The 26,027-nt window shown below is 62.1% G+C and overlaps 2 protein-coding genes across 2 annotated transcripts; one reads left to right on the plus strand and one right to left on the minus strand.

The window, feature by feature from the left end:
* Window positions 1–275: 275 nt before the first annotated feature.
* On the minus strand, window positions 276–10,373 carry SLC51A (solute carrier family 51 member A). The gene is made up of 9 exons (XM_067561027.1): window positions 10,023–10,373; window positions 9,324–9,418; window positions 8,331–8,485; window positions 7,779–7,852; window positions 5,248–5,406; window positions 3,603–3,714; window positions 3,038–3,184; window positions 1,488–1,593; window positions 276–758 (listed from the first exon to the last, which is right to left on the minus strand). Exons 1-9 carry the CDS (start codon window positions 10,055–10,057, stop codon window positions 622–624), a joined length of 1,020 nt encoding a protein of 339 aa, XP_067417128.1. The 5' UTR covers window positions 10,058–10,373; the 3' UTR covers window positions 276–621.
* Window positions 10,374–14,764: 4,391 nt separating this feature from the next.
* Window positions 14,765–25,473, plus strand: ZDHHC19 (zinc finger DHHC-type palmitoyltransferase 19). Its single transcript, XM_067561029.1, is given in 10 exon segments — window positions 14,765–16,065; window positions 16,067–16,134; window positions 18,167–18,288; window positions 19,029–19,168; window positions 19,825–19,997; window positions 20,286–20,391; window positions 21,467–21,552; window positions 22,717–22,879; window positions 23,294–23,338; window positions 25,270–25,473. Coding segments are annotated over 10 exon segments (1,113 nt in total). The 5' UTR covers window positions 14,765–15,978; the 3' UTR covers window positions 25,393–25,473.
* The last annotated feature ends 554 nt before the right edge of the window (window positions 25,474–26,027 follow it).

Raw genomic sequence — 26,027 nt, forward strand, 5'->3', positions numbered from 1 at the left:
TGGAGGCTGTTTGTGCCTCTGGATGAACGGTGCTGTAGTCGTGATAGGAACGGACCTTTCCATAACTCAAGCTAGCAGCTGGGGCCCCTGGTTTGCACACTTCCCCTGATTGCGTAGGTCCATAGACTCATCTGTGCACCCCAGTGCTGGAATATCCCCATTTGTCTGAACAAATGGAAGTGTAGCCGAGCCCCTCAGTGCTTCCTGAGACCAGAGTTTCAGCCCACACTTTTCCCCCCTCAGAAGGAAATGAAACCGAACAGCCGTGTTTGTTCCAACAGCATTGAGCCCAGGTAAGTGCCTGCATCAATTTTATTCTGTATTTCTGCAGTGCCCAAGGTGTGTAGGCACTTTACAGATGAGGTCCCTGCCCGAAGAAGCTGATTTACAGAAACTCTTTGGTTTGTATCCTTTGGATTTCAGACCCATCTACCGGGTGTCTGTAAACTGTTTCCTTCCTATATGTGACTTGCCAAATGAGGCTGCAACCAGCTGCCTAGGGGAAATATTCTATCACCTTGACATTGCAGAGGGAAATGTGCTTTGGCAATAGGGGAGAAGCTCCTGGTGCTGTCTCTGCAGTCAGACAGATGCTCCTTTCTGGTCACTGCTCCTTCCTCTCTAGGCTTTAATTTCCCCATCCTTGTCCGGAGGGCTGAAAGGTTGGTATCCGGCCTTGTTGTCCTGTTTTCGGTAATACATCCTGGCCACCACCGTGATGATGAAGGTCTCCAGGATGAGCAGTTGCATGCTCATGTCTGAAAACAAACCATGAAAGAGAGGGGTTCAGTGCCTTTCACTCACCTTCTCCCCATTCACTCACCAGCCAGCACAGTCTAGTCGTTCCAAGAATTATGAATGAGAGTAAGGGGAACTCAGGATTCACCAGGTCCCAGCTGTTATCAACTGGGGCCTAAAAATATCTTCCGCTGGGCAGCTCTTTGGAGCTGCAGAATTTCACTTCCATGCGGGTGAGCCGTGAATATGCCAAGCTAGTGCATGAGGCCAACTCATTGCCTCGTCACGCACCCCAGGCAGTGGCCTATTCACGCAGGCAGTGCGGCCGGCTGTGCTTTTACAAGCCTGCTGAAGAGACGCGGGCCTGGGAAATTTCCCGGAGGAAGGGCTGGAAACAAAAATGCAGCAGCAGCTGGATTGACTAAATGGACAGTTTCCGCTTCAATGGGGTATTTTTCCTTCTTGATCAAACATGTGTCCCCACCTAGTCTGCCCCGGTTAAATATCACCGCTGGCTTCGTGGCAGTGGAGATACCAAGGCAGCGATTATACTTTCTGCCAGTGAATTCAATAAAAGGAGCTTCTCCTTTTCTCTTCTTAAAAAAAAAAAAAAATGGGTGAAAATATTCCTGGCCCCTCTGCCCATCTACGCCCTCCAGAGAGAGGCCGGGTTCTATCCGGGGCCAGTTTTCTTCCTTAAATGAGCTGTGCTCTCTATTCAACCCGGGCTGGAACCTCCTGCTACTCACACTGTGACCGCGTCTTGGAAGACAAGGGCGGGGAGCAGGCGATCTGGCCGCCGTTCGCCAAGACGCTGAAGATGGCGGGCTGCAGCGCAGTCAGGATGAGGAGCACCTGCACCCAGAAGCAATAGGGAGGAGAGAGCTGGTTGCAAACTTACAGCCCCCTACCGGCGGGGCGGGTTGGTGTGGAGGTGATGTGGCCGATAGATAATGGAGGAGGGGGCAGGAGGTCTCTTTACACCTGGAAAAACTGGACAAACCTCAACCGTCCTCCACCCATTCTGCTTAAACACGCCCTCTTCTGCCTTCCCTGCGGGCGCGCCCTGTTCCCGAGGGCTTGTCTCCAGGAAGAGATGGAGCAGCAGAGCTACCCTGATGCAGTAATCACAGTGGAATAGTGGCTTATGCAGGGACAGTCCCCCCCGGGTTCTTCCCTCATATCCCCCACCCCGCCCCGAGCAGCATCACTGCAGAGAGCTAATTATACTGGTGTAGATCTGCTGGTCAGTTTCCCGTGTAGACAAGCCCTACCCTCTCTTGTCTCCACGGGCCCAACATTTTTAACACTAACCCTTTTCTCTCCCCTTCGCCCGCGGTCTTGCCAGTATCCAAGGCCTCACCCCTTCCATATCAATGGTCATTTTCGCACTAGCTCCTCTCTCTTCCATGCACTTGGCCTCCCTCCCCCCTGCAGTAAAGCTGCAGCTCTGCTTTGAATACGTGCCCCCAGCGCAGCCTTCCTGCTGCTGCTTTGTGAAGATGGAGACGCGTCCGCTGCGTCTGTAACCCCCACCTCCTCCGTTCCCCGTACGGCCAGGCTGCAGGAGAGCTGTTTAATGTTACCCCCCTTGCCTGATACTTTAAGCGTCTATATTCTTTCCTGGGAACAGGCCCCGCGTCCCCACGTCAGGTGACCTGTTCCTTTAACCCTCCCAGTGTTACATCCCCCCCCCCTTGTGTCTATTCAGTAAATATCCATTACTATTCAAACTACGGTGACCAGTTAATCTAAACAGGAGTCCACTGCTCCTGCCATAGCTGGGAAGTAGTGCCTGGTCCTCTCCTCTGGGGGGTGCATTACAGAATCTGCCTCCTCCGTTATCCTGGCTTCGCAATTCTTGCCCTTCCGGTTTTTAACCCTCTGGTTTTTTCACCTAAACTTTTCACTCCCTGCTTACTAAAAGGAATCTGTATATCAATGTCTCCATTTTTAAATCATCCTCCCCCCCCCTCCCCCCATCTGCCATTTCACTGCCAGGTGTCGTAGCATGGGCTGGAATCCACGGCGGTTTGTCTGTCTTGATCCACCCCCAGCCCATCCCACCACACCCGGCCGGAATGGGTTCCTCACCTGAAGACCCTGCTGCTCCTTCAGATGAGGACGTAGTTTCAAGGCAGCCAGCTCTGGGGTGAGGCGTATCAGCCAGCCAGAACATGGCCTGCTACCCGGGGGGAGGAGGTGGAGTGGGTTTTGAAGGATCCAGGGTACAGTTGTAAAGGCCAGTAAAAGCCCCTTTGGGCTAGGAAAATGCTAACCTCACCCTGCGCGACGTTACCTGGAAACAGGCGAACTTGCCTCCCATGTTCTGCTCGGCCAAGTGCGTTCTGGCCTGGCGGAAAAGGACCGCCAGAGCCCACAGGGCGAAGATGGTGGATACGCCGAGGCAGGTGTTTATCCAGAGGGCCACGCTCTGAGCGGAGATCTGGGAGGGGAGGAAGAAGAGGAAGCACAGCGGTGATTTCCAGGCCAGAGTACAAGGGCCGAGCCTTGTCCAGGCTGGGGCACGGCCGTGCTGCCCTGATACCTCTGGGCGCTGGGGAGAGATGGAGAACCGGAGCAAGGCAGTCGTCCCCACCAATCGCTATCGCGTCCCCCTCCTGCCACACGGCCAGCAGAGCAATCTCCCTGCTGCCGTGCAACTGGGCCGGAGTCAGAGGTGGGGTTAACTTGGTACCTAGCCCCTCGGTCCTGTCCAGCTCGGCTTCTCGCCCACACTCCCCCATTTATGGCTGGCCCCTGCTCCGGGCCCTCTGACTCCAGGGACGCAGCTGCCAGTCACCTCCCCTGGAGCAACCCGGGCCAGTCAATTGTCGGAGCGGCTGCAGCTCCCTGTTACTTACATCAGACGGGTCGTAGAGTCCATCGGGGGCCAGGGCCAGCCCTACAAAGATACAGGCTGTCTTGAGGAAGGCAAACTGGAAAGTGCCCAGCAGCAGGAGTTTCAGTTTCCTCCTGTGATGGCAACGGAGCGTCAGTCACGGGCTCAAGAGACAGGAGCTTCCTCCCGGTAAATTGGTTTTTTTTTTTTTTTTTTTTACCCAACCTTCCACCACTTGCCAGCCTGCCCTGCCCTTCGGCAAACCCTCAGCCGGCAGAACAGGCTATCAAATGATATTGAAATGCCCTGGAAGCCAGAGACCCAGCCAGCACAGTGCAATTGCCATGGATTTCCATTACACCCCCTCCCTGCTGCTGCCCACGCGGCATCTGATGTGGATAGCAAACTCTCCGGAGCAGAGCGCTTGCCTGCTGGGACTGCGCTGTAAATTGCCCTGCATCTGTCATGGGCCTTGCGGTTGCACCTGCGCGCCCTGCGCACAGACCAAGCCCCCTTGTGCTAGGTGCTAGGAGCTGTTCGCTAAGCTAAACCGTCCAGCTCTCCCCACCCCCCGTCTCTCAGTCGCTACGGAGCAGTCGCTGCCCCCCTGGGAACGGCCCAGGATCCCAGCCGCCATCGCCCACTTGCTACGTTTTCAAAGAGACGGTTCCTAGGCGATTTGATTACAGTTTAAAGGGGGCGATGGGGGGGGGACGACAAATATGGGCTCATGGGCCCCTCCTGCTGGCAGAGAGACGTCTCAGCGGCTGCAGGGGGAAGCTGGGAAGGTGGTGTCCATTTGTAACGGTGAGAGAAAGGAGCCGGTTTATGGAGTCAAAGCTGCTCAGGCCAGCGGGGCCCGCCGGGATCCTCTAGTCTGACCTGTACAGCCCAGCCCCAGAGCTTCCCAAACGATTCCTCCAGCCGATTGCTTAGAGAAAACACCCAGGCTAGATTTGAAGAGGTCCAGGGATGGGGCGACCCTCCTGCCCCTACCCCCGAGCCTGTCTACATTTAGCAGGGGCTGTGGGTGAGTCTCCAGCACTGACACCTGGGGGGCAGAGGGCAGTTGTCTGGCCTGGGCTATACAGGGGGTCAGACGAGGGGCGGCCTTGGCATCTATCAGTCAGGTGAGGAGGCTGGGATAGTGGCATGGCCCAAAGGGGCTGTACCTGGGCCGGATCTGGGCCTGGGAAATAGCCCTGCTGCCAGGGGGTTCCCTGGGTGACAGAGAACTGCCACCTCCGTTGGTATCAGCTGGAGCTGTGGGGGAGCTGGGCCGGAAGGGGGTGTAGCCGGGCAGCCCCTGCTCGCCGGCTGGGCGGGCCTGCGACAAATCCCCTGCCTGCCCTTCGGAGCAGCCTGGAGGCTGCTCTAGACTGCGGCAGGGTGGAACCAGCGGTGCCGGCAGCACAGAGGTGGACTGAAGCCATCGGTCCCGTCCCCCCCCCCCCCCCCACTTCCCTCCAGCGGATGCTCCGCAAGCAGATCTCAGCCGTGCCCACGCGTCCGGCCGTGCACCTCCAGAGAGAGTTACGGAGCACAATGCACCTCGTGGGGAGGGGACGACGACTCGTAAAAGGAGGGGCTAAGGAGCCGGCGTCCCCCACGCTCAGCCCTGGCCGCGAGCGGCCCAGCACCCGGCCCCCACCTGGGCCAGGCCTTACTTGGTCATGGTGATGCGAGGGCAGCATGGGCAGCAGCAGCAGCACGGGCCGGTGCTGATCACCATGGGCGTGTCCTTCAGCGCCTTGAGCAGGGCCTGCGTCCCACCGAAGCCTTCCACCATGATCAGCATGAGCAGGTAGAAGCAGATGCAGAAGTACCTGCGGGCAGGGGGCAGAGAGAGAATTCAAATGGGGGGGGGGGGCAGCGCCTCCGCTCTGCACGTGCCTCAGGGAGCAGCGGCTGGGCGCGGGGGCGGCTTCACAGCCGGGGCCCTGGCCAAAGGGGCGGGGACCCCCCGGGAAAATCTCGGGATGCGAGGGCAGGACGCTTTAGCTGCTGCATCCTCAGCTCTGGCCGGCGAAGGAAGAGGGGGGACGTCACCTCCTGCTGCGTCTCCTCCGGCCCCCGGCTGCGCGGGCCGACCCGCCCCGGAGTCCGACCACCCCCAGCTGCAACCTGCAGCACGTCCGCGAGCAGGAGCTCCTAGACGGTAAAGGTGGGGGAGGGGGATGCCGGGCTGGGAGCTCTGCACCGCCAGGGCAGGTGGGGAAAGCCCTGCTACCTCGACCCAGCGGGGCAGCCCCCAGGGAAATGCAACCCCACCAGCACATGGGGAGCTGGGGGGATGGGACTCTGCTGTCCTGCTCAAGGGGAGGAACATGAAAACCCCCAACCCAGCCACCCACCCCTGTGGGAGCCCCCACCACCGCGTCCTTGGCCTCTCAATGTTCAATCACGTCTCTGCCCCAGGCCTGACCTAGTCTGTCTCCTCTTTCCCAGCTCATCCAGGGGGTTTTTCCCTGTGTCCTTTGGGGATTGCAAACTCTGCGGTGAGACAGAGGGCTTCGTTGGGGCTTTGATGCCCCCACCCCCGTGTCTCCCAATGCAGCACAATATAGCCCTATTTACCCCTCCCTGCCCCACTGCGCCCTGTGTGGGTCCCAACACCCCGTGCATGGGGGGCACAGCCCTGCCATGTCCATTGTGACGGCATCATTCACCCGCCTGCCCAGCTGCGATGGGGCCCGCCCTGGGGTAGGTCATAGACTCCTAGGGCTGGAAGAGGCCTCGGGAAGTTCTAGTCCTAGCCCTGCTCATCTACTGCTCCCACGTCGCAGGGGATGGAGATGCTAGGTGCTAGTTAACTCCGCATTACCCAGGGGAATCGTGGGCCCCCCCCAGTGTACGTAACACAGACGGGCTGGAACTCGCGGTTGTCAGGGGCTGATGGTGGCCGGGTTGCTGTGGGAAAGCCACAGGCGAGCCTGGCTGGGGGATAAAACGTGACCCCAGCTGGGGACAGAAGTGGGAGGAATGTATCTCGGGAGCTCGTCAGTGCCGGGGCTGTTTTCCCGTCGTTACCCGGGCGCGGAGGCAGGTCTGGCTCTTCTCTCTCTGCCTTATTATGGGAACATCTACGTTCCCGCCGGCTGTTGGCTGCTCCTGGCTACGCAGACCCTGGGCTGTGTTTAGAAGTGTGATTTACTGTGTACCAGGGGTGTACCGAGGAGGGGGCCGCACTGGCAGGGGGCGCAGGAGGCTCTGAGGGGCGGCTGGATGGAGCCCGGGGCAGATGGGGGGGGAGCTGTGGCTGACCTGGAGGAGCGTCCCCCCTCCCCCTGCAACACCCTGCCCAGGGGGTGAAGCCGCCCTGCCCGAGTCACTGTGGGGCGGGCGGTAAGTGTGTGGGGGGCACTGCCACAATGAGTGCCAGAAAGCCCCCCACGCAGCAGGAGGTAAGCGGCGCTTCCCCCCCCCCCAGCAGGTACAGACCCCTGGCCCTGGGGGGCGGTGCCGCCTGGTGGGAGCCGGGGACCCCTCCTGCTCTGTGCTGGGGGGGAGGGCCCGTGGGGCCTGGGCGGGTGCAAATGCAGGCGTGGCCCCCGGGCACTGGAGATCCCCGGCGCGGCGCGGCGCGGCTCTGCTGTGTACGTCTGGACCAGGCTCCGCTCAGCAGAAATAGGCCGAAAAGTCCATTGGTAAAACGTCAACGACCTCGTGCTTCGCCCTGCGGGGCCCGTGGCAGCCGGCCAAGAGTCGCTCTGGCGCACGGCCCGTTCCTGCAGCCGGTTCTCAGCGCCTGCCAGCTCTGCTGTGAACCAGGGCTCGCCCTGGGCTGACACGCAAAGTCCTTCACAAGTCACTTGAACCTCAGGGCAGGATTATTCCCCTTCACCGAGTTGCTCGCTGGAAGAGGGGCGGTTGTCGCTCAGACGTCTTTGCTTCCCCAGTAGAAAAACTGGGCTGTAACAGGAGCAATCGGTGGGGGGGGGGAGATGCATAACGGGCAGGTTTAAGAAAACGGGGGGGAGATGAAAGAACCACTTGTGACCTGTGAACAGCTGGTTCGTGTAAGACCGGTTCTGCCCAGGTGCTCGGTGAACTCCTCTGTGTGACGGGATGGGTGATACCTCGCCACAGAAATGTGCTTTGTGCCCAGGGACCCTCTAAATCTCTGGCCAGGCAAGGGGCAGTAGCTCAGTCCAAGCTCCCCAGGGCTATGGCCGGGCCTGGGGTTAGCAATACTCACATCCCGATAGCCATCTCCACCACCATCATGGAGCGCGGGATCCAGAGCCCGAAGCAGCAGAAGACGGAAACCACCTGGAGAAGGGGGTGAGGCAGACACAGCGTGAGCGGGAGGGGGGTGTGCTCCTGTCCGGTTCCCCCGCAGGCCCTGGGGTAGGCGGGTGAGCGGGTGGCAGCGATGGCCCCAAACCGGCACTCTGGCTCTCCCCGGGCCGCAACGCTTACAATCCAAACTCTCCGCAGCTGGATTTTGCAGTCAGTCCCTGGCGGGAGAGTGGGCGCAGCCTCCCCTCGCCCCCGCAGCGTGGGGGAGCGGAGAGCGGGACCCCAAACTCTGTGAATGGCCTGGCCCCAAGTCGGGATCTCAGACCCCCCCCCGGGATACTGGCAGTGCCCCGAAATCTGGATCCACTTTTGGCAGCTCTAATGTGGACGTGTTTAACCAGCCCAGCACGGTCCCCAGCAGCACTACAGCGCCAGTGCCTGCGAGCAACCCCGCCTGCGCTATCCATCAGGAGAGCCGGCGCCCGCCAGGGCCGGGGCCGGGGCTCACCGTGGGTGCCGCGTTGCTCCAGATGAGGGTTTTCATCTTGACCAGGCAGAGGATCTTCTTCGACAGGTAGACGGCTTCCTCGAGGAAGATCACGACCGACAGCAGCGTCAGGAAGGTGAGGAGGCCGCTGATGGACAGCTCAATGGGGTCCAGCTCTGCAGGGGACAGGGACGGGAGAGGTCCCTCGGGTGTCCCTTCCATGCAGCGCGCGAGACCCCCTTGGCCTGGCCCTAGCACGGCCTGGGCCTCTCTTTAGAAAGCTGCGGGGAAATTCAGGCCTGAGCCCTCTGGCCTGGGACGCGAACGAGCTCTCGGGAGAGTCGGGCCTGCTCTGCCCGGCAGAGATCGGGCGACAAAGGTCAGCTTTTGTGCACACAACAGTGGCGCCTCCCGCTGACCTAACGCCCACAGCGCGACGCCGAGTCTGTGCGTTACAGCCGCGCTTGGCTGGGGTTCCTGCCCACGTGTCAGCTCTGGGGGGGAAGCGACAAGAAAGCCGGGCAGCTAGAACCCTGCAGAGCGGGGCGGCCGGACCCTGCTCCCCGTGGGGAACAGGAGGGGTGGGGCAGCCCCATTCCTGGCTCCCGGCACTGCCCCTGTTAGGGGGGTGGAAACGCTCCTGGCGAGGACACGCGCCCCCGACCCACGGAGGGGAGGGTGGACATCAGTCAAGTCCACTGCGGTGACTGGAAACGGACCGAACGTGGGTCGACTTGTCTTTGTACCGCAGACAAGGCCTGAGTGGTTGGCCAGGCCCCGCCTTTGCCTTTTCTCCGCTGTCCTCTGGGCTGGGGCCCCGCCCTGCCCCACCTCCCCGCCCTCTCCCGCAGCCCCATAGCCAGGAGCCGCCTCCCCCTGGCCAGCGCCGGGGCCGAGACCCAGGAGCCGGCCGGCTGGAGGGCAGGGCTGCTCCGGTCCGACAGCCAGCATTCAGTCCCATCTCAGTCTCCATGCCCCCCCGCCGGCACCCGTGGGGCAGCGCCCCCCACGTACGGTACAGCAGCTGCAGCGCGGTGGGCGGCTGGGAGACGCAGGCCAAGGGGACGCTGAAATTCTTGATCAGCAGCTGGATGAGCGGAGGTGGGAACCTGCAGGAAAACGAGATCCCGGTTAGCCCCGGCCTCCACCCGCCGGGAGGGCTCCAGCGCCGGAGGGGCCTGGGGCCGGAGAAGCAGCACCAGCGCTCCCCACCTGGGCCCTGACTCAGCCAGCAGCTTGCACTGGGCTCCGTCGGATCCGCCCGTCAGCGACAGGGCACCGGCCCAGATCGCCCAGCCCAGTTCCAGGAGGGCGAATCCTGCCACCTGCAAAGTTCCCACGCAGGCTGCTGGCCTCCCGTCCCTGCCCCACGGCGCGCTCTGGGTGGGAAGCGCTCGCGGAGCGGCACCCATCCGTGACCCCCAGCCGGGACAGCGGCAACCGAGCTGGGGCAGCCAAGGGGCCAGTGGCCGTGCGGTGGCCCCTCTGAAATGAGCGTGGCAGGTCTCAGCCCCATTCCCTGCGAGCCCAGTTACTAATCAGGTTGCACCAAGCGTCCGGCCGTTTCCCGGGGCCTGGGGCGGGGAGGTTCACCCTGATCCTTTACACAGTCTTGATCCACCTTCTCCCCCCACCCCACGCCAGGGCAGAGCCGGGCCGCTGCGGGCTGAACCAGCGAGGAGCTGCTCGTCCTACTGCCCGGACGTCACCTACCTGGGGTCAGGTAAGGGGTTTGCTGCGGGCTCCATGCTGGATCCTGGGGCTGGCTCCGCTCCGGCACAAGACGCCCTGCCGCTCGCTGGTGAAAGGCTCCGGCACTGGCTCACCCTGCAGCAGCGTTTGCTAGGCAGGGGCAGAGTCTCAAAGGTCAGCGCTCGCAGGCCAGGCTCCTGGCGCCGGGCCTTGTGCCGCTGTAACAGCCCCTCCGGGGGGACAGGGGCCCCCGTATGTACCCAGCTGCGGCTGGCTGCGGGCCGGAGACACGGCTGAGCGGCCCAGCAGAGGGAATTCGAGGATTACCACGAATCTCCGTCAAGCGGTGTGTCTGCGCCAGGTCGCCCCCCCCTCCCTCCGCTGCGTCTCAGGATGTTCGCTGGAAGAGAAAGTGGCTCCTCTCCGCCCTGCACAGGGGAGTAGCCCGGCCATCGGCTGCTAGGTTATTGACCTGGGGCCCTGCAGCGCTAACCAGCCGGGCCCGGGAGACTTTGCAAGCGCAGCAGGGAGGGGAGGAAGTGGAGTCAGTGCAGGTGTGTGCGTGCAGGTGTGCGTGCAGGTGTGTGTGTGTGTGTGTGCAGGTGTGTGCAGGTGTGTGTGTGTGTTCTGTGTGGGGAACGCTGGCCCCATGCTCAGCGGCAGGGAGACAGTCACTCAGAGAGACCCGGGGCTGACAGCGGAAGGGCAAAGCAGACAGGCGGTGGCAGCGTGACACGACCGGGCAAGCGGCCAGTTGGTCTCTGCTCCACGGGCCGAGCCCTGGCAGATCTGGGCAAAGTGGAGGGAGTTCAGGAGGAGCCACAAAAATGCCGGGGAGGGTGGGGGGTGGGGGGGCCAGCAACTGAGATGGGAAAAATAAAGGAGCAGGGTGTGCTGAACCCGGCTGAGCCACAGCTCCAGGGGCAGGAAGGAATCGGAGTCCCACGGGCTGCACGCGGAGCAATGGGCTGGAATTAAGGAAGAGAAAACATGGCAAATGCCCGGAGAGCAAGAGGTGCCAGGCTGTGCAGTAGCCCGGGGCTAACTCTGGCCTGGACAGACTGCTGGCCAGCGTGCCAGGGACCAGCCCTGCCCGGCCCGGAGCAGCTAACGGATCGTTTCTGTCTGTAACGTCCAGTCCTGGGGTGTAAGAGCCTTCCAACACCGGATCGCCCACCCAGCTCCCGCTGCCGGCCGGCCGCTGGCTTCCCCGCGCTGGGTGTGGAGCGCTTTGGTCCCAGCGACTCCTCTTCTCGCTGCGCGGTTGCAGTTTTGCAGCGTGGTGTGGAGAGACGCCCCGGCCCTTCGGCTGGGCATTGCGCTGGCTGGAGCCTGCGCTGGGCTCTCGGAAGAGGGCCCCGGCCTGCCCGCACGCAGGGATGGATTTGGAGCTGCCTGGGATGATTCTGAACATTGGGGGTCCGCCAGGCTCCTGTGACGGCTCCAGCAGCACACACACGCGGAGGGACCGAAACAGCAGGCCTGGCAGGACGCACGCCCAGGAAGGGGCGGGCAGGGAATCCGCTGGACGCCTCTCAGCCGAGACTGGAGAGCAGCACAAGCCTTTCACTGGGCTGCGTCCCCTGGGCGCGAAGTGCTCCCTGCGGAGTGGGGCCAGGGGCTGGGAATCAAAACGGGGGAAGTTCAGAGCCCCGGAGGCGACGTGTGTGTGTGTGGAGGGGGGGGTTCATGTGCCTCGCCCCCACCTTTAAATCGTGCCCCCCCCGACAGTTACGTCTCGTCTCTGGGTGCACGCTCCCTGGAGGCGGGAAAGGTTTTGAGACTGAGAAGACGGGTGCACAGACTCCCTTCGATTCCCCTGGACGTCAGGGGTCGGGGGGGTCTGAGCCCTGGCGCTTGCCACGAGGGGGGCCTGGGCAAACTTTCACCCCCCCGGGCCCCGCTCAGGAGGGCAGGTCGAGGCTAGGTGTGACAGACCCGCAGGGGGCCCTGGCTTGGTTTAACACCCCTTTTCTCCAAGACGCTCCGTTCCTGGGTTAAACACCCCAGGAGGCTGGTTCGGGTCAGGGAAAGCCACGGGTCACAGCGCCGGGAGGGAAGAAACGCCGCGTCCGCTCCAGTTGGACCTGCTGGGTCGGCACCCGGGAGGCGGCAGCCCAGGGCCCCGGCTGAGGGTGCGCGAATCGAGTCCATGCAGAGAACGGGGGAGGCCCAAGGAGCAAGTCTCCGGCTGCAGAAGAGACGTTACACAGCGTCCGCCTGTTTTAGTTCCCGTCTCCGGCCCTGCCCGGCGGCGGGATGCCCCGGCCGTTCCGCCTGCGTCTCCTTGGCGAGAACACACGGCCCGATTCTTCTAGGCCACGCAGCTGTGCGTGGCTGTGTTTCTCGGCGCTCGGCCGTCCCCAGCCAGCCCCAGGCCCTGAGAACCGACGGCTTCGTCACACGTAGTGAGCTCGCCAAACCGCCCGGTTTCCGGGTCTGGCTTGGATCAGGGTCACGCCGCTCGGCCAGCTGCCGGGGCATGAGAGGAGTTGGTCCGTGCTCAGCTCTCAGCTGCCGGAGAACTCTGCCCAGCTGCAGGCTCAGAGCGGGCTCAGAAAACTAGCAGGGGCCTCTCAGCCAGGAGCCGGCCACGTTTCCCTTCACCACTAGAGGGCGGGCCCGGCAAGCCATGGAGGGGTTTGGCGAGTCGGGCACGGCTCTGGCTGTGTCTACACTGCACTTAGACAGCCAGGGCTCTGGGGCAGCCTGGACCTGCCCGCCAGGCCGGTCCCTTTGGCAGTTACGCCTGCGCTCGGCCAGGGAGTCCTAGCAGCTCGGGGTCGGGTGGGAGCTCAGGAGGCATCTAGTCTAACCCCCACCCAAAGCAGGACCAGCCCCAACAACCAGCTGCCCCCACAGCTCCCACCCACAGCAGGGTGCGCTCAGCCGGGCTGCCCCCCCGGCCCTGGGGAAAAGCCGTCAGCCGCCGTCACCCAGGTTTGATTTACTCCGGCAGCGTTTTCATTCCACACCAGGGAGATCTACGCCGCAGAGCCCATCCGGCCAGTTCACCCCCTTCCCGGTGATAGTGTCTGGATGCTCCACCCCGGATAGTTTGCAAAACCGTGCTTGAGTTGGAGCAAGAATGGGCCGGGGGCGGGGGGGCTCTGGCCTGTCATGCAGCAGGTCAGACAAGCTGAGCACCGTGGTCTGAGCCCTGGCAGCCCAGCCCCCCTTGGATCCGTTCGAAACCTCCCACCCCTGCGTGTCTCGGTTGCTGTGCAGCTCCCGTTTGATGCCACAGTCTGGAAACCACCTCCACCCACGCCCCCGGGTTTGGAAAACCCGGCCAAGGAACGCCAGGGGCAGAAACCGAAACACCCAACGCTCCGGATCTACGCCCCTGGACTAGAGACTGGAATCCTCCGAGCAAGAGCGACTGACAGGCCGAGCCCCGGTGGCAGCACGGTCGCTTGTCTGCAGGGACGGCGGAGAAACCTGCGGGGAAAACAAAGCGGAAATGGCCGAAGGCAAAATGGTCTGAGGCGGTGCCCGGGGGTGACGGAGCAGGGCACATGGCAAGGCCAGGGCGAGAACAGCAGGGGCATTGGGGAGGACGAGGCAGGAGACCAGCACCGGCCACCAAGATGTGATTCCTGCCGTTCTTACTGGTGATCTGAGCTCCTAGGAGCCCAGTCGCGGATCAGGACGCCGTCGTGCTAGGTGCTGTACAAATGCAGGGCAAAAAGACGGTCCCTACCCCCACGTGCCTGCAATCTAAGTGAAAGGCGCGAGAGAACAGCTAGACACAGCCAGGCCGAGGGGGGAGCCCACGGAAACAATCAGACGGGGGGGATCAGCACGACAGACAGTGGTGACAGCTCACCGGCAGCCTCGCCCTTGTCAAAGTTTTTGGAGGCCTCTGCAGAAGGGAGCATTTATTTGCACTGCAAGGGTACAAAGAGACTCTGGAGTCAGGGTCAGGGTCTGGGCACCAGCACAGCACAGGCAGCCAGGCCCAACTCTGCTTGTATCTTCTGCTACAGAAAGGCAAGAAATACGGAGAAGGAACAAACAGGCGAGGCCTGACCTGCGAGGTCTTCCACCCACCAGCACCGCAGAGGGACCTGCCCCTTGCAGACTTCCCCTGCTGCTTTGGGAAGTGCTTGATTTTAATCTCCTCCAGCCCAGCCCCTCTCCTGGGCCTGGCTCCTCACTTATGGCTTCCAGCTGGGATCGGCAGCCAGTCATTAGCTGCCGCTTAGCTGGATTGCGGGGTCCCAACACCTTCCTGCCGGGCTTCTCCTCAGACCAGCGCTTGCTGGTCCCTGGCTCGGCAGGGCCGGAAAGGGGCAGGCCCCGGCTCAGCTCGGGGAACCGTTGTGCTGGGAGCTGCACATAAACAGAGCAAGAGAGACAGGCCCTGCCCCAAAGAGCTAAATAGACAAGACAGACGAAGAGTGGGGAGGGGGAAGTGACCTGCCAAGATCACAGAGCTGGTGAGAGACCCCTGCCTCCTCAGCCACTGTGTTCCCGCACCGCCTCCCACTGCTCCCCACCCGGCTCCGTTTGCCTCTTTGCTTTGTTCTACCGTAGTGGGGGGGCGCGGGGGCCGGCAGGTCAGTGTAAATGTGGCTGTTTAGACACAGGGTGCTTAGCCCCCGCGTGGAAGCTGGCAGGGAAAGAGTTAACCCGGGAGCACAGCTGCCTGCCCTGAGTGCAGGGATCTGCAGCAGTACAAGAAGGGTGTGGGGCGGGGCGCTAGCTCTGGCTGTGAGGGGCAGGCAGGGTGCTGGGTCTGTGGGCCGGGCGCTGGGAGGAGAATGTGGGAAGGAAAGGGATCAGGTATTTTATCCTCGCTGGGGCTGGCGGAAGCTAAGGGGTTTGAGACAGTTCTCTGCTGTCAGCTGCCCCAGGTAACTTGTGCAGAAGAGACCTAAAAAAAGCTGGCTGAGGAAATCTCTGGCCCCCTGATGTTAACTTTGAATAAATCATGGCTTGCTAGGGAAATTCCAGAAGGCTGAAAGAGCGCAGTAAATCTAGGCTGGCTGGTGTGTTTCACGGCACACAAACAGAAGTGAGGTGAAACCACAGCGACTGCTGCTGGGAGGAGAACACGGTGTTAGTGCTTAGAGTCCAGAACAATAACACAAGAAGCAAAACCAGAGAGAGACAAAGCAGGCTGCTCGCTCTCGAACCCGGAAAGGCACAACTCCCCCCACCTGGCTCTGGGCGGGCTGGCTGCAGACCGACACTGATTATGCTTCTCTACAGAGCCCGCTAACCTGGAGGAAGGACCAGGAAAACCCCTGGGAGTTTAAAGCGACAGTTGCTATTTGAACACAGTTTTCAATACGCGACAGTTCGTATGACAGCAATCCCAGGCAAAATAATGGAAAAGCTGATACAGGATTTAATCAGTAAAGACTCAAAAGCTAGGAATACAGTTCATGGTTTTACGTCAGACAAACCTGGCTGCCTTCTTTGGTGAGGGTCCACGTGTGGTTGATGACGGTAGCTGCAAGATGCGTGTAAGAGACGTAGACTTTTGTGAGGTGTGCAGCACAGCGCCACGCACCATTAGCCCTATGCAAGACGGGCGGAGGGCACAATAAAGCCAGCTGGCTGCGAGATCTCCAAAAGGAGCTGCCCGGGGGAATCCACATTGACGGGGGGGGTTTGTTGGTGGGTGTCTGCCGGGACCGGCCCGAGGCCTGCTACTATTCAATGCTTTCCTCGGCGCTCTGGAACAAAACAGAAAACCCGGGCTGATGAAATGTGCGGGTGACACAAATAGGGGCCGCGTGGTGAACATGGATGAAGACAAAGCCCCTCGCGCAGGGCGCTCTGGTTCACGTGGTAACACGGTGCACAGCCAAACACAAGGCCTGTCCCCAGCTCTGTTGCTGATTTCCTGGGAGGCCTTGGGCATGTTACTCCCTTGTCCTGTGCCTCAGTTTCCCCTGCTGAAGGCCGGCTAGTAACACCCCTTCTGCCGCCTGCATCTGTGCCCGCCCGAGCCCCGCTCCTAGCGATGTGCGCGGTCGGCATTTCCGGGGCCTGCTCTCTGCCCCCCTCCTGCAGGGGCTGCGGGACGGCCTCGCTGAGGGCTGTCAGTCAGCCCTGCTGGGATGCAGTTCAGATAGAGCTGGGCCAGTGTGCATCTCCTCTGAAGGCCACACACGAGTCAGTAAATCCCCCAGTGCCCCTAGGGAGGGACCTGCCACCTCACCTCCCATGTGTTACAGAGGGGGAAACTGAGGCACACAGTGGGGAACAAGACCTGGCTCAGCTCGCACAGCACATGGGTGGCCGTTGAACCCAGGAGTCCTGATTCGTAGTGCCTCCTGCGTGACCCACTAGGCCCCCTTCCCCTCCCAGAGCTAGGCATAGACACCCAGAGTCCTGGCTCCCAGGTCCCCTGCTCTGACCACTAGACCTCACTGCCCTCCCACATGGGCCCAGTGCACCGCTGTGACGTTCTGCAGCAGCGCGGCGCTGCCTGTGAGGTCAGCACGTCACCGAGGGAACGGGGTGCATACATTCCGGCGGGGGGGGCTGCCTGGGGCGCTCGGAGAGCCCTGGCTGTGCTGGGTGCTCACACAGCCCCCGCGATGGTCCCTGCCGGGGGGGCGCCACCCTGGGTCCTGCCCAGCCTCTTCGCCTCCTTTCACTTCAGCTCCCTTGTGGGCCTGAGCGGCCTCTTCTTCTCCTTCCCGTAAGCAGAGCCGCCGGTTCGAATCCTGCGGTGCCGGGGGGCCGTATTGCCCGTCCCTCCAGGCAGGGTGGTGGCTGGGCAGGAGTTACAGCTCCTGACGGCTGGGCGTGGGGCAGCCAGGACCCCCCTGCACTTTCTATATAGACAGTGCCCTGGGCCAAAATCTCCCCTGCGATTGCTGCCTCCACCCCAGAGCTGGCTGCATTCTGTGCCGAAGCAGCCCTGGCACGTGTACAGGCTGCACAGCGCTTGGCGCTCCTAGGAGGCCAGGCTGCCGTCCCTTTGTCAATCCTGGATGGGCAGGCAGCTCCGTGACTCAGCCCTGCAAACCCCGGCCCCACTGCCCCCAAGCCCCGGACGGTTATTGACCGACGTTTCCTGGAAGAAGCCAGCTCCGCCCAGGCCACAGCTTGGCAGGGGATCAGAGGGGACACATGGCAATCTGGCCTGGCTGGGACAACACCCCCTCTGAGAGGAGTCACCCGGGGACGTGGGCAGACGAGGAGGCCCAGCAAGGGCAGAGGGTGTCCGGCGCCAGAGAGGGGGTGAGGCCCTGCTGGGCATGGAGAGAGGGCCGGGCTGGGCCTGACTCCATCCCCCTGGCAGGCAGGGCCCCGGTGCTGTGGATCAAAGGCCCCTGGGGTGTCAAGCCAGGAGTGAGGCCCTTGTACATCATCCAGCATTAATGAACCCCCAGCAGAGATGGGCAGGTTGACTCCATTTTACAGATGGGGAAACTGAGGCACGGAACCCCAGCGCGCTCAGGGACTGACTCAGCACCAGCGGCGGGATGAGCGCTCAGGGCTGAGCTAAACCCGTCTCTCCCTCCCCCCCCCCCCCACACCTGCCGCTGAGATCCGAACTCTGCCGCTGGCAGCTGGGGCCTGGGTGTCTGCACCCGCTAGGGATGCAGAGAGGACACGAACCTTGGCGCCCCAAATCAGCTCAGGCTTTCCCTGAGGTTTGGCAACGCCTGGGCCACTTTCCCCAGGTGCGTCTACCCGGCACCTGGGGGCCAGCCTCCCCGCCCGGGATCACAGCCTTGTCCTGGGGCGGCCGCACGAGCGCACCGAAGAGCCGTGCTGTGTGGATGGTGCTTTGGCAGCGGGACATGGGCTCTCGAGCCGCCCCCGGGAGTGAGGGGCTGAGCTCGGCCATGGGCTTGCCGGGAATTTCTCCTGCTGCTGCCACCCGGCCCCCCACCCCAGCAGGAGTGGACAGGACAGCGAAGGAACCCGCCCAAGGCCCCCGCCAGCGCTAACCCGCACCCAGGGGGGGAATCTGCCCTGGCCACCAGCGTCAGAGACCCCTTCGATCTCCAGAGGGGCGTCAGGGATCCGTAGCGGCCCCGGGGCCTGTTTCCCCTTCCCCTGGGGGACGCAGCACAGCAGATCCAGGGGGTGCGGGCCCCAGTCCCACCTCGCCCAGCCAGGCTTTCCCGGCTGAGGAATGGAGCAGCACCGGGAGCTCGCTGGCGGCCGCTCTCCCTCTCCTTGGCTTTCAGGTGCAGCTGGCTGGCCGTCCACGTCTCCCTGGCTTTCCCCCTCGTGGCCGGCGCCCTCTTTGTCCCAACCGTCGCCACCCTCCTGCTGGCCAGCTTCACGGACCCTGGCGTCCTCCACCGAGGTAAGGGGCTCCGGGCTCCCGCGGGGAGGGGCAGGCAGGAACGGTTGGGGGTCCCGAGAGCCATGGGAAACATGAGTCGTGGGGCCTTGTGGGAAGAGAAGCAACCCTTTGCTGCGAGGGCTGCTTCTGCAGGCCACCCTGTCCCTCTAGGTCACCACCCGGGGTTTCCCTGGCTCTAAGCCTCGCCTACAGGCAGGACAGGGACAGGCTCCTGAATGCCCCCCCCACCCCAGCACCCGCTGTCAAGCCAATCACCCAGCCACAGCCGGACGCCAGCAGTGAGTGGAAAAAAAACGATGTCTTAAATCCCCGGCCTCTCGGAACTTGGGGCTGGTGACAAGGCCAGAGCTCAGCACCGCAAAGCACGACCCCGGCCACTGTCGCTCAGGGAGACTCGTCAGCAGCTGTTGGCAATATAGGGGCTATGACACACTCTTGAGCAGTGACATCCACATCCAGCAGAGGGCAGGCCTGGGCATGGGCTACTGTCGGCTTCTCCATGGGCTGCCTAGACCCCCCGACTGGGACAGCAAAGCACCACAGGGCTGGAGCTGGGTCCCCAGGGCTGGGAAGAGGGGCCGGGAGCCGGCATGGCACCAGCCTGGCCCTAGGCAGTGCTTTGCTGGGTGCAGTTCAGGGCAGGGCGTTCCCCAGCTCCTGCTTTCAGGTCCCTGCCCAGCCGGGCCGGGCCATGTCACGGCGGGGCCAGTCTCACCCCACGCTGGGTCTCTCTGAGCCAGGGGCCGAGGGCCGGGCCCGGCTGGTGATCCAGGCGCTTCGTGTCAACGAGAGACGCTTCGCTCTGCACTGGTGCCAGACGTGCCAGTTCTACTGCCCGCCACGGACCCTGCACTGCCCCCGGTGCAACGTCTGCGTGGAGGTGAGGCCGGTGTGGCTGCGCTGGGTACCCTGGTCTGGGAGCCGGCCAGCCCACCCCTGCGCCGTGGGCATGCCATCACCAGCACACCCACCCTGTGCGCGCAGATCTGCCCCCCCCCCCGAGTACACTGTCTATACGCCCCGCACGCGTAGATCTGTACACCCGTGTACACTCCCCGCACACGCAGATCTGCCCCTCACACGTGTACACGGCCCGCACACGCAGATCTGCCCCAACACATACACTTGTGTACACACCCTGCACACACAGCTCTGCACCCCCACACGTACACCCGTGTACACGCCCCGCACACGCAGATCTGTACACCTGTGTACATGCCCTGCATGCGCAGATCTGCCCCCCACATGTATACCTGTGTACACGCCCTGCACCCCCACACGTACACCCGTGTACACACCCTGCACGCACAGATCCACCCCTCCAGAGACTCCCTGACACGCACACCGCCCCGGGGAGCTCCCCCACCCCCCTTCCCACAACCCCGTGAGCTGCAGTGACCCAGGACAGGCGGGCTCACACCCACACTGTGCCAACAGCCACAGCTGCCCCCGGCAGGAGGCGGGGGCCGTGCAGTGGCCTAGGGGAACATGGGCCGTGGGCCATGCTGACGTGGGGCGCTCTCCCTGCACACCCAGGAGTTCGATCATCACTGCAAGTGGCTGAACAACTGCATCGGCGGCCGCAACTTCCGCTTCTTCTTCCTCTTCGTGTCCTTCCTGTGTGGCTACAACGTGGCCGTCCTGGCTTCCTGCATCACCTACCTGGCGCTCAACTCCCAGCAGGCCTACAGCGCCGAGAAGCTCTGTGCGTATCCTTGGAGAGACGAGCCAGGGCGTCCCCCCCGCCGCAGGTCCCTGAGCGCCCAGCCCTGGGCACGGGCCCCGAGCGTCACCCCACGCGGGCCAGGGCAGTGGGGCTCCAGGATGCTGGGTCTGATCTTGGTGGTCCTTCAGGATGTCTCACACACACACACACACACACACACACACAGGCTGTGCCCCACGCCCAGCGGGAGGGCAGCGGCCTCACCCCTCAACAGCAGCACACTCCTGCCCAGCTCTGGCTTTATATTCGCCCCTAACTCGCCTGCCGCCAGCATCGTGGTGACCATCCCGGCCGCTCTCTACCTGCTGCCCCTCCTGATGCTGCTGGGATCCCAGGCCAGCCGCATCACGCTGGCTAACCGCACTCATGAGCTCAAGGTACGGGGGACACAGGACATAGGTTGCAGTGTTATGACCCCTGCAGGGGTGTGAGCAGCAGCTGGGGGCAGTGGCGCCAGCGGAGACCTTAGCTTATCACAGCTGCTCCTGGCTTTAGTCACGGGCAAGCAGGCCATGAAAAGAATCCGCGTGTCTGCATTCGTGTGTGCATGTGTGTGTGGCCACATGCATGTGTGTGCATTCACGAGTGTGTGTGCATGCAGGTGCGTGTGTGTGTGTGTCCACATGCATGTGTGCATTCATGAGTGTGTGTTTGCATATGTGTGTGCGCGTGCAAGGGGGCCTGATCCTGCAGCTCTGCCACATGCAACCCCCGCCTCCCCCCTTTAACCGCACTAGGATTCCTGCCGGCTCCAGCCTGCAGCCAAGGCGCCTGCGTGCGAGGCTGGGGCCGATTCGAGGGGCTCTGGCTCAGCCCGCTGGGGCCGGCTGGTGCACGGAGGTTGCCGTTGCAGGCGTCCGGCAGGCTGGGGCCAAGGCTCTGGCGGTGGCCAAGCCAAGCGGCTCGTGTGTGTTTTGGAGCGCTCACCCGGTGCCTTTGCTTTCCCAGCTGCGCGCCCGCCCTGGGAGCGGCTGATTCTCTCTGGCTCCAAGAAGAGGGGATCCAACCACCCCCAGGGCGTGTGCTGGGGAAGGGGGGCTCGGGGCTTGCCTGGGAGAGGCAGAGCCCCCCCCGCAGGGTCCCTTTCCCGCCTGGTGGGGACGTCAGTGCCGCTGGCGGGCCCAGGGGCTGGAGACTCGCCCTCCACCCCAACGGTTCCAGGAAGGGTGACCAGCGGTCCTGAGTTTATAGGGCCAGTCCCAATATTCGGGGATCTGTCTTATACAGGCGCCTGTTATCCCCTTTTCCACCCCGTCCTGATTTTTCCCACTTGCCATCTGGCCCCCTCGTTATTCCAGCGCTAACCAATTCCAGCCTCTGAAACCCGAGCAGGTACAAACGCAGACCAGCAGGGGGCACCCTCTGTCCCACCTGCCCCAGGGCCCCGCCCCTGGGGAGCAGCGGGGTCCCACGCCCCCCAGCTCACAGCCCTTGTGTCTCTTCTGTTCCCAGCTTCGCCAGGCGGGCAGAGGGAATCCCTTCGACCTGGGATGGGCCAGGAATTGGTACGCGGCCCTGTGTGCCCCACGGGGACCCAAGTGAGTGTTAAACACCCCATCTCCCCCCATCCTTTCCCAGCCCCATGGCTGGGGGACCAGCCAGCCTGCTGTCCACTGAGGGAGGTCGGGGCGAGCTGTGTGTGAACGCAGGCGCTTGGCGTCGCTGCCTAACTCCAGCCCCAGCGGGGACTGGACGGGCCCAGCCGCGGGAAGCTGGCGCTGCGAGAACTGTGGCCATTGGGCCAGGTCATCGGCCATCTGTGCCGCCTGGCTCACACGACCAATAGAAACCGTTGCATGCAAATTGGCTGCGGAGTAAGGGTGGTGATTGGTGGAGCTGCTTGTGATATCACAGCGGTCTAGGCCTCTTGGCATTTCATCACTGGCGGGACGGTACAAAGGGACGGTAACCGCCCAGGGATCCCAGTGGCGGCTGAACCTGGCGATGTTCTGGGCGGAAAGAGCCCATCCGGGCTTGTGGGTGCTGTGGTTTCCTGGACTCTCATACCGCTTCTCTTGCCTTAGCGCCCGGAGGCCCCAGTCAGGATCGGGGCTCCGTCCTGCTAGGCGCTGTGTGACTGTATAAGAGGAATGGGTCCCTGCCCCAAAGAGCTTCCAATCTCAGAAGCCAGGCGCCCCCCCAGAGCGGCGGGGGGCGGGGGATACGTAAGAATGAGCAAGGTGGCCACCTGCACACCTCCCTGGAAAAGCCCCTTGACAGGCGCCACGCTGGTTTCCGAGGGGCTTTCCCGGTGATCCATCCCCCCGTCGAGCTGTGCTGAGCCCCGGGCGGTACCGGTGCATCTCCAAGGGGGGATTTCTGCAGGGCAGGGCAGTCTCACAGCTGCCTGTGCTGGTCCTGCTGGGAATCACACGTGCATCTCAGGGGTGAGCCAGCGCCGCTCATCTGAATCGCGCCTGCCCCTGCTGCCTGGCAGAGATGAGACAGGGTTCAGCTGCGCCGGCTGGAAAGGGGATGCTTTACGGAGACCCGGTGGCTCTCTGGCTCCCAGGCGGGGCTGCCCGGGGACCATGCAAGGTCTGCTCTGGGCTCAGTGCTCATGCAGGGGCCAATTCACCACCACTGCCAGACAGCCAGGTCTTGGATCAGAGCCGCCCCTGGTTCTGGTTCTGGCTCTGCACCGCCTGGGGCTCCGCATTTAGAACCTGCTTGCTGATACCAGCTGCCTTCTGCCCCTCCAGGTACATGCTTAGAGCCGCCGAGCCAAAGGCAGCGACCTGCCGGGGCAGGAAGGCGTCTGGGCCCCAGCTCCCTCCCCAGATGTCAAGCCTGAACACGGCACCTGCTGGGCTCTCATCCCACCGCTGCCCCCAGGACCTGCCTGATCCGGGGAGCGCCGCCAAGGTGCGTGGCTACTTGTTCTCCGCCATGGGAGGCCCTGCGGGAGCCATGACTCACGAGCAGCCTGCCTGGGAGGGGAGGGCTCAGCAGGGGTTACCAACCGGGGGCAGTCACAGGACTAGCCGCACGACCCTCTCCTTCCTGAATCCTGCGCCCCTCGCCCACTGCGGCGCGAGGGCAGCCTGGCTCCAGGCCCTGAGCCCAGACACCCTCACCTTCCCCGTCTCTCTGGCCTCAGGCTGGCACAGCAGAGACCAAGAACATCAGGGCCGGAAGCATGAGCGGCGATGTCCCCACCCAGGGGGAGTGGGGGATTCACCTTAGCACCCGCAGGGCGGGGCAGACGTGGGAGAAGTGCCAGCATGAGCGGAGCTGGGCGTGTCACACTCTCTGTTTGCACGGAGCTTCTCCCTGCAGGCTGGCGTGAGGGGGACCTGCTGGCCGTCAACCCCAGAGACCGAGGTTAACGTGGCCATCACAGCTGAGCAGAACCTGCCAGCTCGCTCCCCATCTTCGTTCCAGAGCCCTGCTGCCCTCCCTAGCCTGGTCGTAGCTCTGGTGCTTCACACGTGCACAAAGTCCAGGGGTAAAATCCTGCCCGCCCCCGCCCTCATCACTGAAATCAATGGCAAAACTCCCACTGAAGTGGGGTCCAAATGATCCCCTAAGTCCCTGTCCCAAAGCGCTTACACTGCGTGCAATGCTCCAGGGCAACTGTTTCACAGTGGGAATGAAACCTAGCGTTTAGCCAGCACTTTCCACCAGCAGATCTCAAAGCACTTTACAAAAGAGGGAGGTATCTTCCTCCCCGTTGTACAGATGGGGAAACTGAGGCAAGAGCGGGGACATGACGTATCTAAGGTTAGCCAGCTGGCCAATGGCAGAGCTGGGCACAGACTCCCAGTCCAGTGGTCTAGCCACTTGGCCACGTTGACTCTCCTTTTTCATCCCTGAGGCTTCTCCTCTGCCATTCAGCTCCTCCGCGGGCATGACGGCAGGCAGGCAGTTGTGACAAATCCGGGAAAAGTCCCGGCCAACCATGCAGAGGCCAAGGATTTAGTTTTAAAAGGAACAGACTCGCCAGGCGCGTCACAGGCATCGCTGTGCCTGTTTTCCACTGGCGACGTGTGAGTAGCTGTCACGAGCCTTGGAAGAAGGTTTGTCAGCTCCATCTGTGGCCCGGCTGGTCGACGTTTTCCTCGTTTTGATTTCTTGCTGCGCTTCTTGGAATGTAAAGAACCGAATGAACAGTTTCAATGCAGACGTTCGCTGCAATGCACGCAGCTTCTCAGCCCCGATTAGCGCTGGCCAGTGCGGCTCCGTTCTGGTGAACTCTTCCTCAGTGCTTCCGAGCGATCTGAAAACCACTTCAATTCATTGAAACGCGTTCACGGGAACCTTTGCTGTTTTCTTCTACCAGCTCCAACTCCCAGATCCTCAGGCCAGAAGGGTCTATTGTGAGCATCTAACGTGCCACCCTGCAAAGCACAGGCCAGAAAAATTCACCCAGTGAAAAACAAATCTATGTTAACAAGAACACGTGTAGATGTGATTCAGATACCCCTCCCTCACCCCCCCGCCCCGCCCCGCCCCGCCCACCTAAGTTTCCTGCCATTTTTGTGGTTTTACAATCAAGGTTAACCATTTTTCAATGTTGCTGTGTGAAGGACTCACACAAATCAGTAAGGAAACCTGACGAATTACGCTGCAAAGGGGAAATGGTGACTCTGAGACACGAAGGAAACTGACAAATAAGACAGAAATACTTTTTCTCTTTCAATTCTGGCCACCTGCAGGGCGGTCGGTAGCAATGACAGGAGGAAAATGTTCAGTCAGAAAAGTGATTGTTAAACTGACGTCCCTTGGAAAGCATTTAAAGAGGGCAAAGCACCTGACTATTTGTAACAGAACGGTCGCGGTGTGAGACACTCCTAGTGACCAGGGAAATCCAGGGAAAAAACGCAGAATTTGCAGTTTTAGAGAGAATCTTGAGTTTTTCACGTTCTGGAAAAAAATAAAACCGTAGACAGTAGCGCCCTGTTTATCGGAGCCTCCGTTATCCGGCTCTCGTATTAACTGAACTAGGGCCGACAGCCAGAGCCCTGCCACCCGGGGCTCCCTGGTTCGGTTAATGCGGACAGCTGGATAGCGGAGCCTGGGCTAAATGGGATTCTGCCGTACCTGACTAAAACGTGGTGTTCGACTGGGCTGAGCCCTTGGGAACCTGCCCGGCACTCTCGGGAAAACCTGCCCTAAACGCCTTGTCCATAAAGGGGACGGGCAGCAGAGACGGGACCTGCTCTGACCGCGGATGTGACAGACATGGCCTCTCCAGGGGGACCTGTGGGAGCTGCACCTCGCTAGGCAGGATTGTTCTGCTTTCTCCTCTCCAGTCCCGGACATGTCTGACTCTGATGGCAGACGGAGGAGGAGGCAGACGCTGGAAATCCCAAGTACCCAGGAGCAGCAGAGCCGTCTCGCCCCCGGCTGCGTTCTTTTCCGTGTCCGATATTTAAAGGGACACGCGAAGGCAGAGCCTGGTTATTCCAGATATAAAGGATCCTCGGGAGAACCCCTCGGGCAAACTGATGAATAAAGTTCCTATCACCAGGCGCTGTCCGTCCCCGGCGCAGCGGCTAACACCTCAGCACGCTGGGCATTCCCGGGCATTCCCACACTGGAGGTGGCAGCTCCCTTTGCTGGGTTCCTGCCCAGCTTCTGCCTGCCTAGACCCGCCCCGTGTGAACGCAAGCCCTGCTTGGGGGGTGCATTTGGAAGGGTGATGCTAGAGCGCGAGGCATGCCCTGGGCAAAGCACAGAGCTGGTGAGTGAGGGGAGAACAGCCGGCACTGGAAAATTAGCTTGACATTTGTTATGTCAATTATCCAAGGAGCTCCGGTTCAGGCAGCGCAAAATTCAACACCCCCGCCCACCCCGAGTGGTTGCCTGCAGCCCTGAAGAGCTGGCTCGGTTCCTTGGCGGCTAGCACATGCCACGTGGCTCACCCCCAGCTCCAGGGAGCTGCAGAGGCAGAGCATCCAGCCCATAGCAGGGGCGGGGTAGGGCAGAGACCGGCTTCAGTCACCCAGCGGCTGCTCCTGTCTGGCCGAGTGGGGCTGGGGGGCCATGGAGCAAGCCTCGGGCAGCCCAC

This window comes from Emydura macquarii, unplaced genomic scaffold, assembly GCF_026122565.2.
Source record: "Emydura macquarii macquarii isolate MOO-44397 ecotype Brisbane River unplaced genomic scaffold, CSIRO-AGI_Emac_v2 contig_2365, whole genome shotgun sequence".
NCBI lineage: Eukaryota > Metazoa > Chordata > Testudines > Chelidae > Emydura > Emydura macquarii.

Excerpts from the sequence above, each read along its gene's own strand:
- SLC51A (XM_067561027.1), bottom strand. The coding sequence starts at position 10,057 with ATGGAGCCCGCAGCAAACCCCTTACCTGACCCCAG. Across the intron at positions 8,486-9,323 it reads CGCGCTGCAGCTGCTGTACC|AGCTGGACCCCATTGAGCTG; the intron begins GTACGTGGGGGG and ends TGTCCCCTGCAG. Across the intron at positions 3,715-5,247 it reads CCTCGCATCACCATGACCAA|GAGGAAACTGAAACTCCTGC; the intron begins GTAAGGCCTGGC and ends TTGCCATCACAG.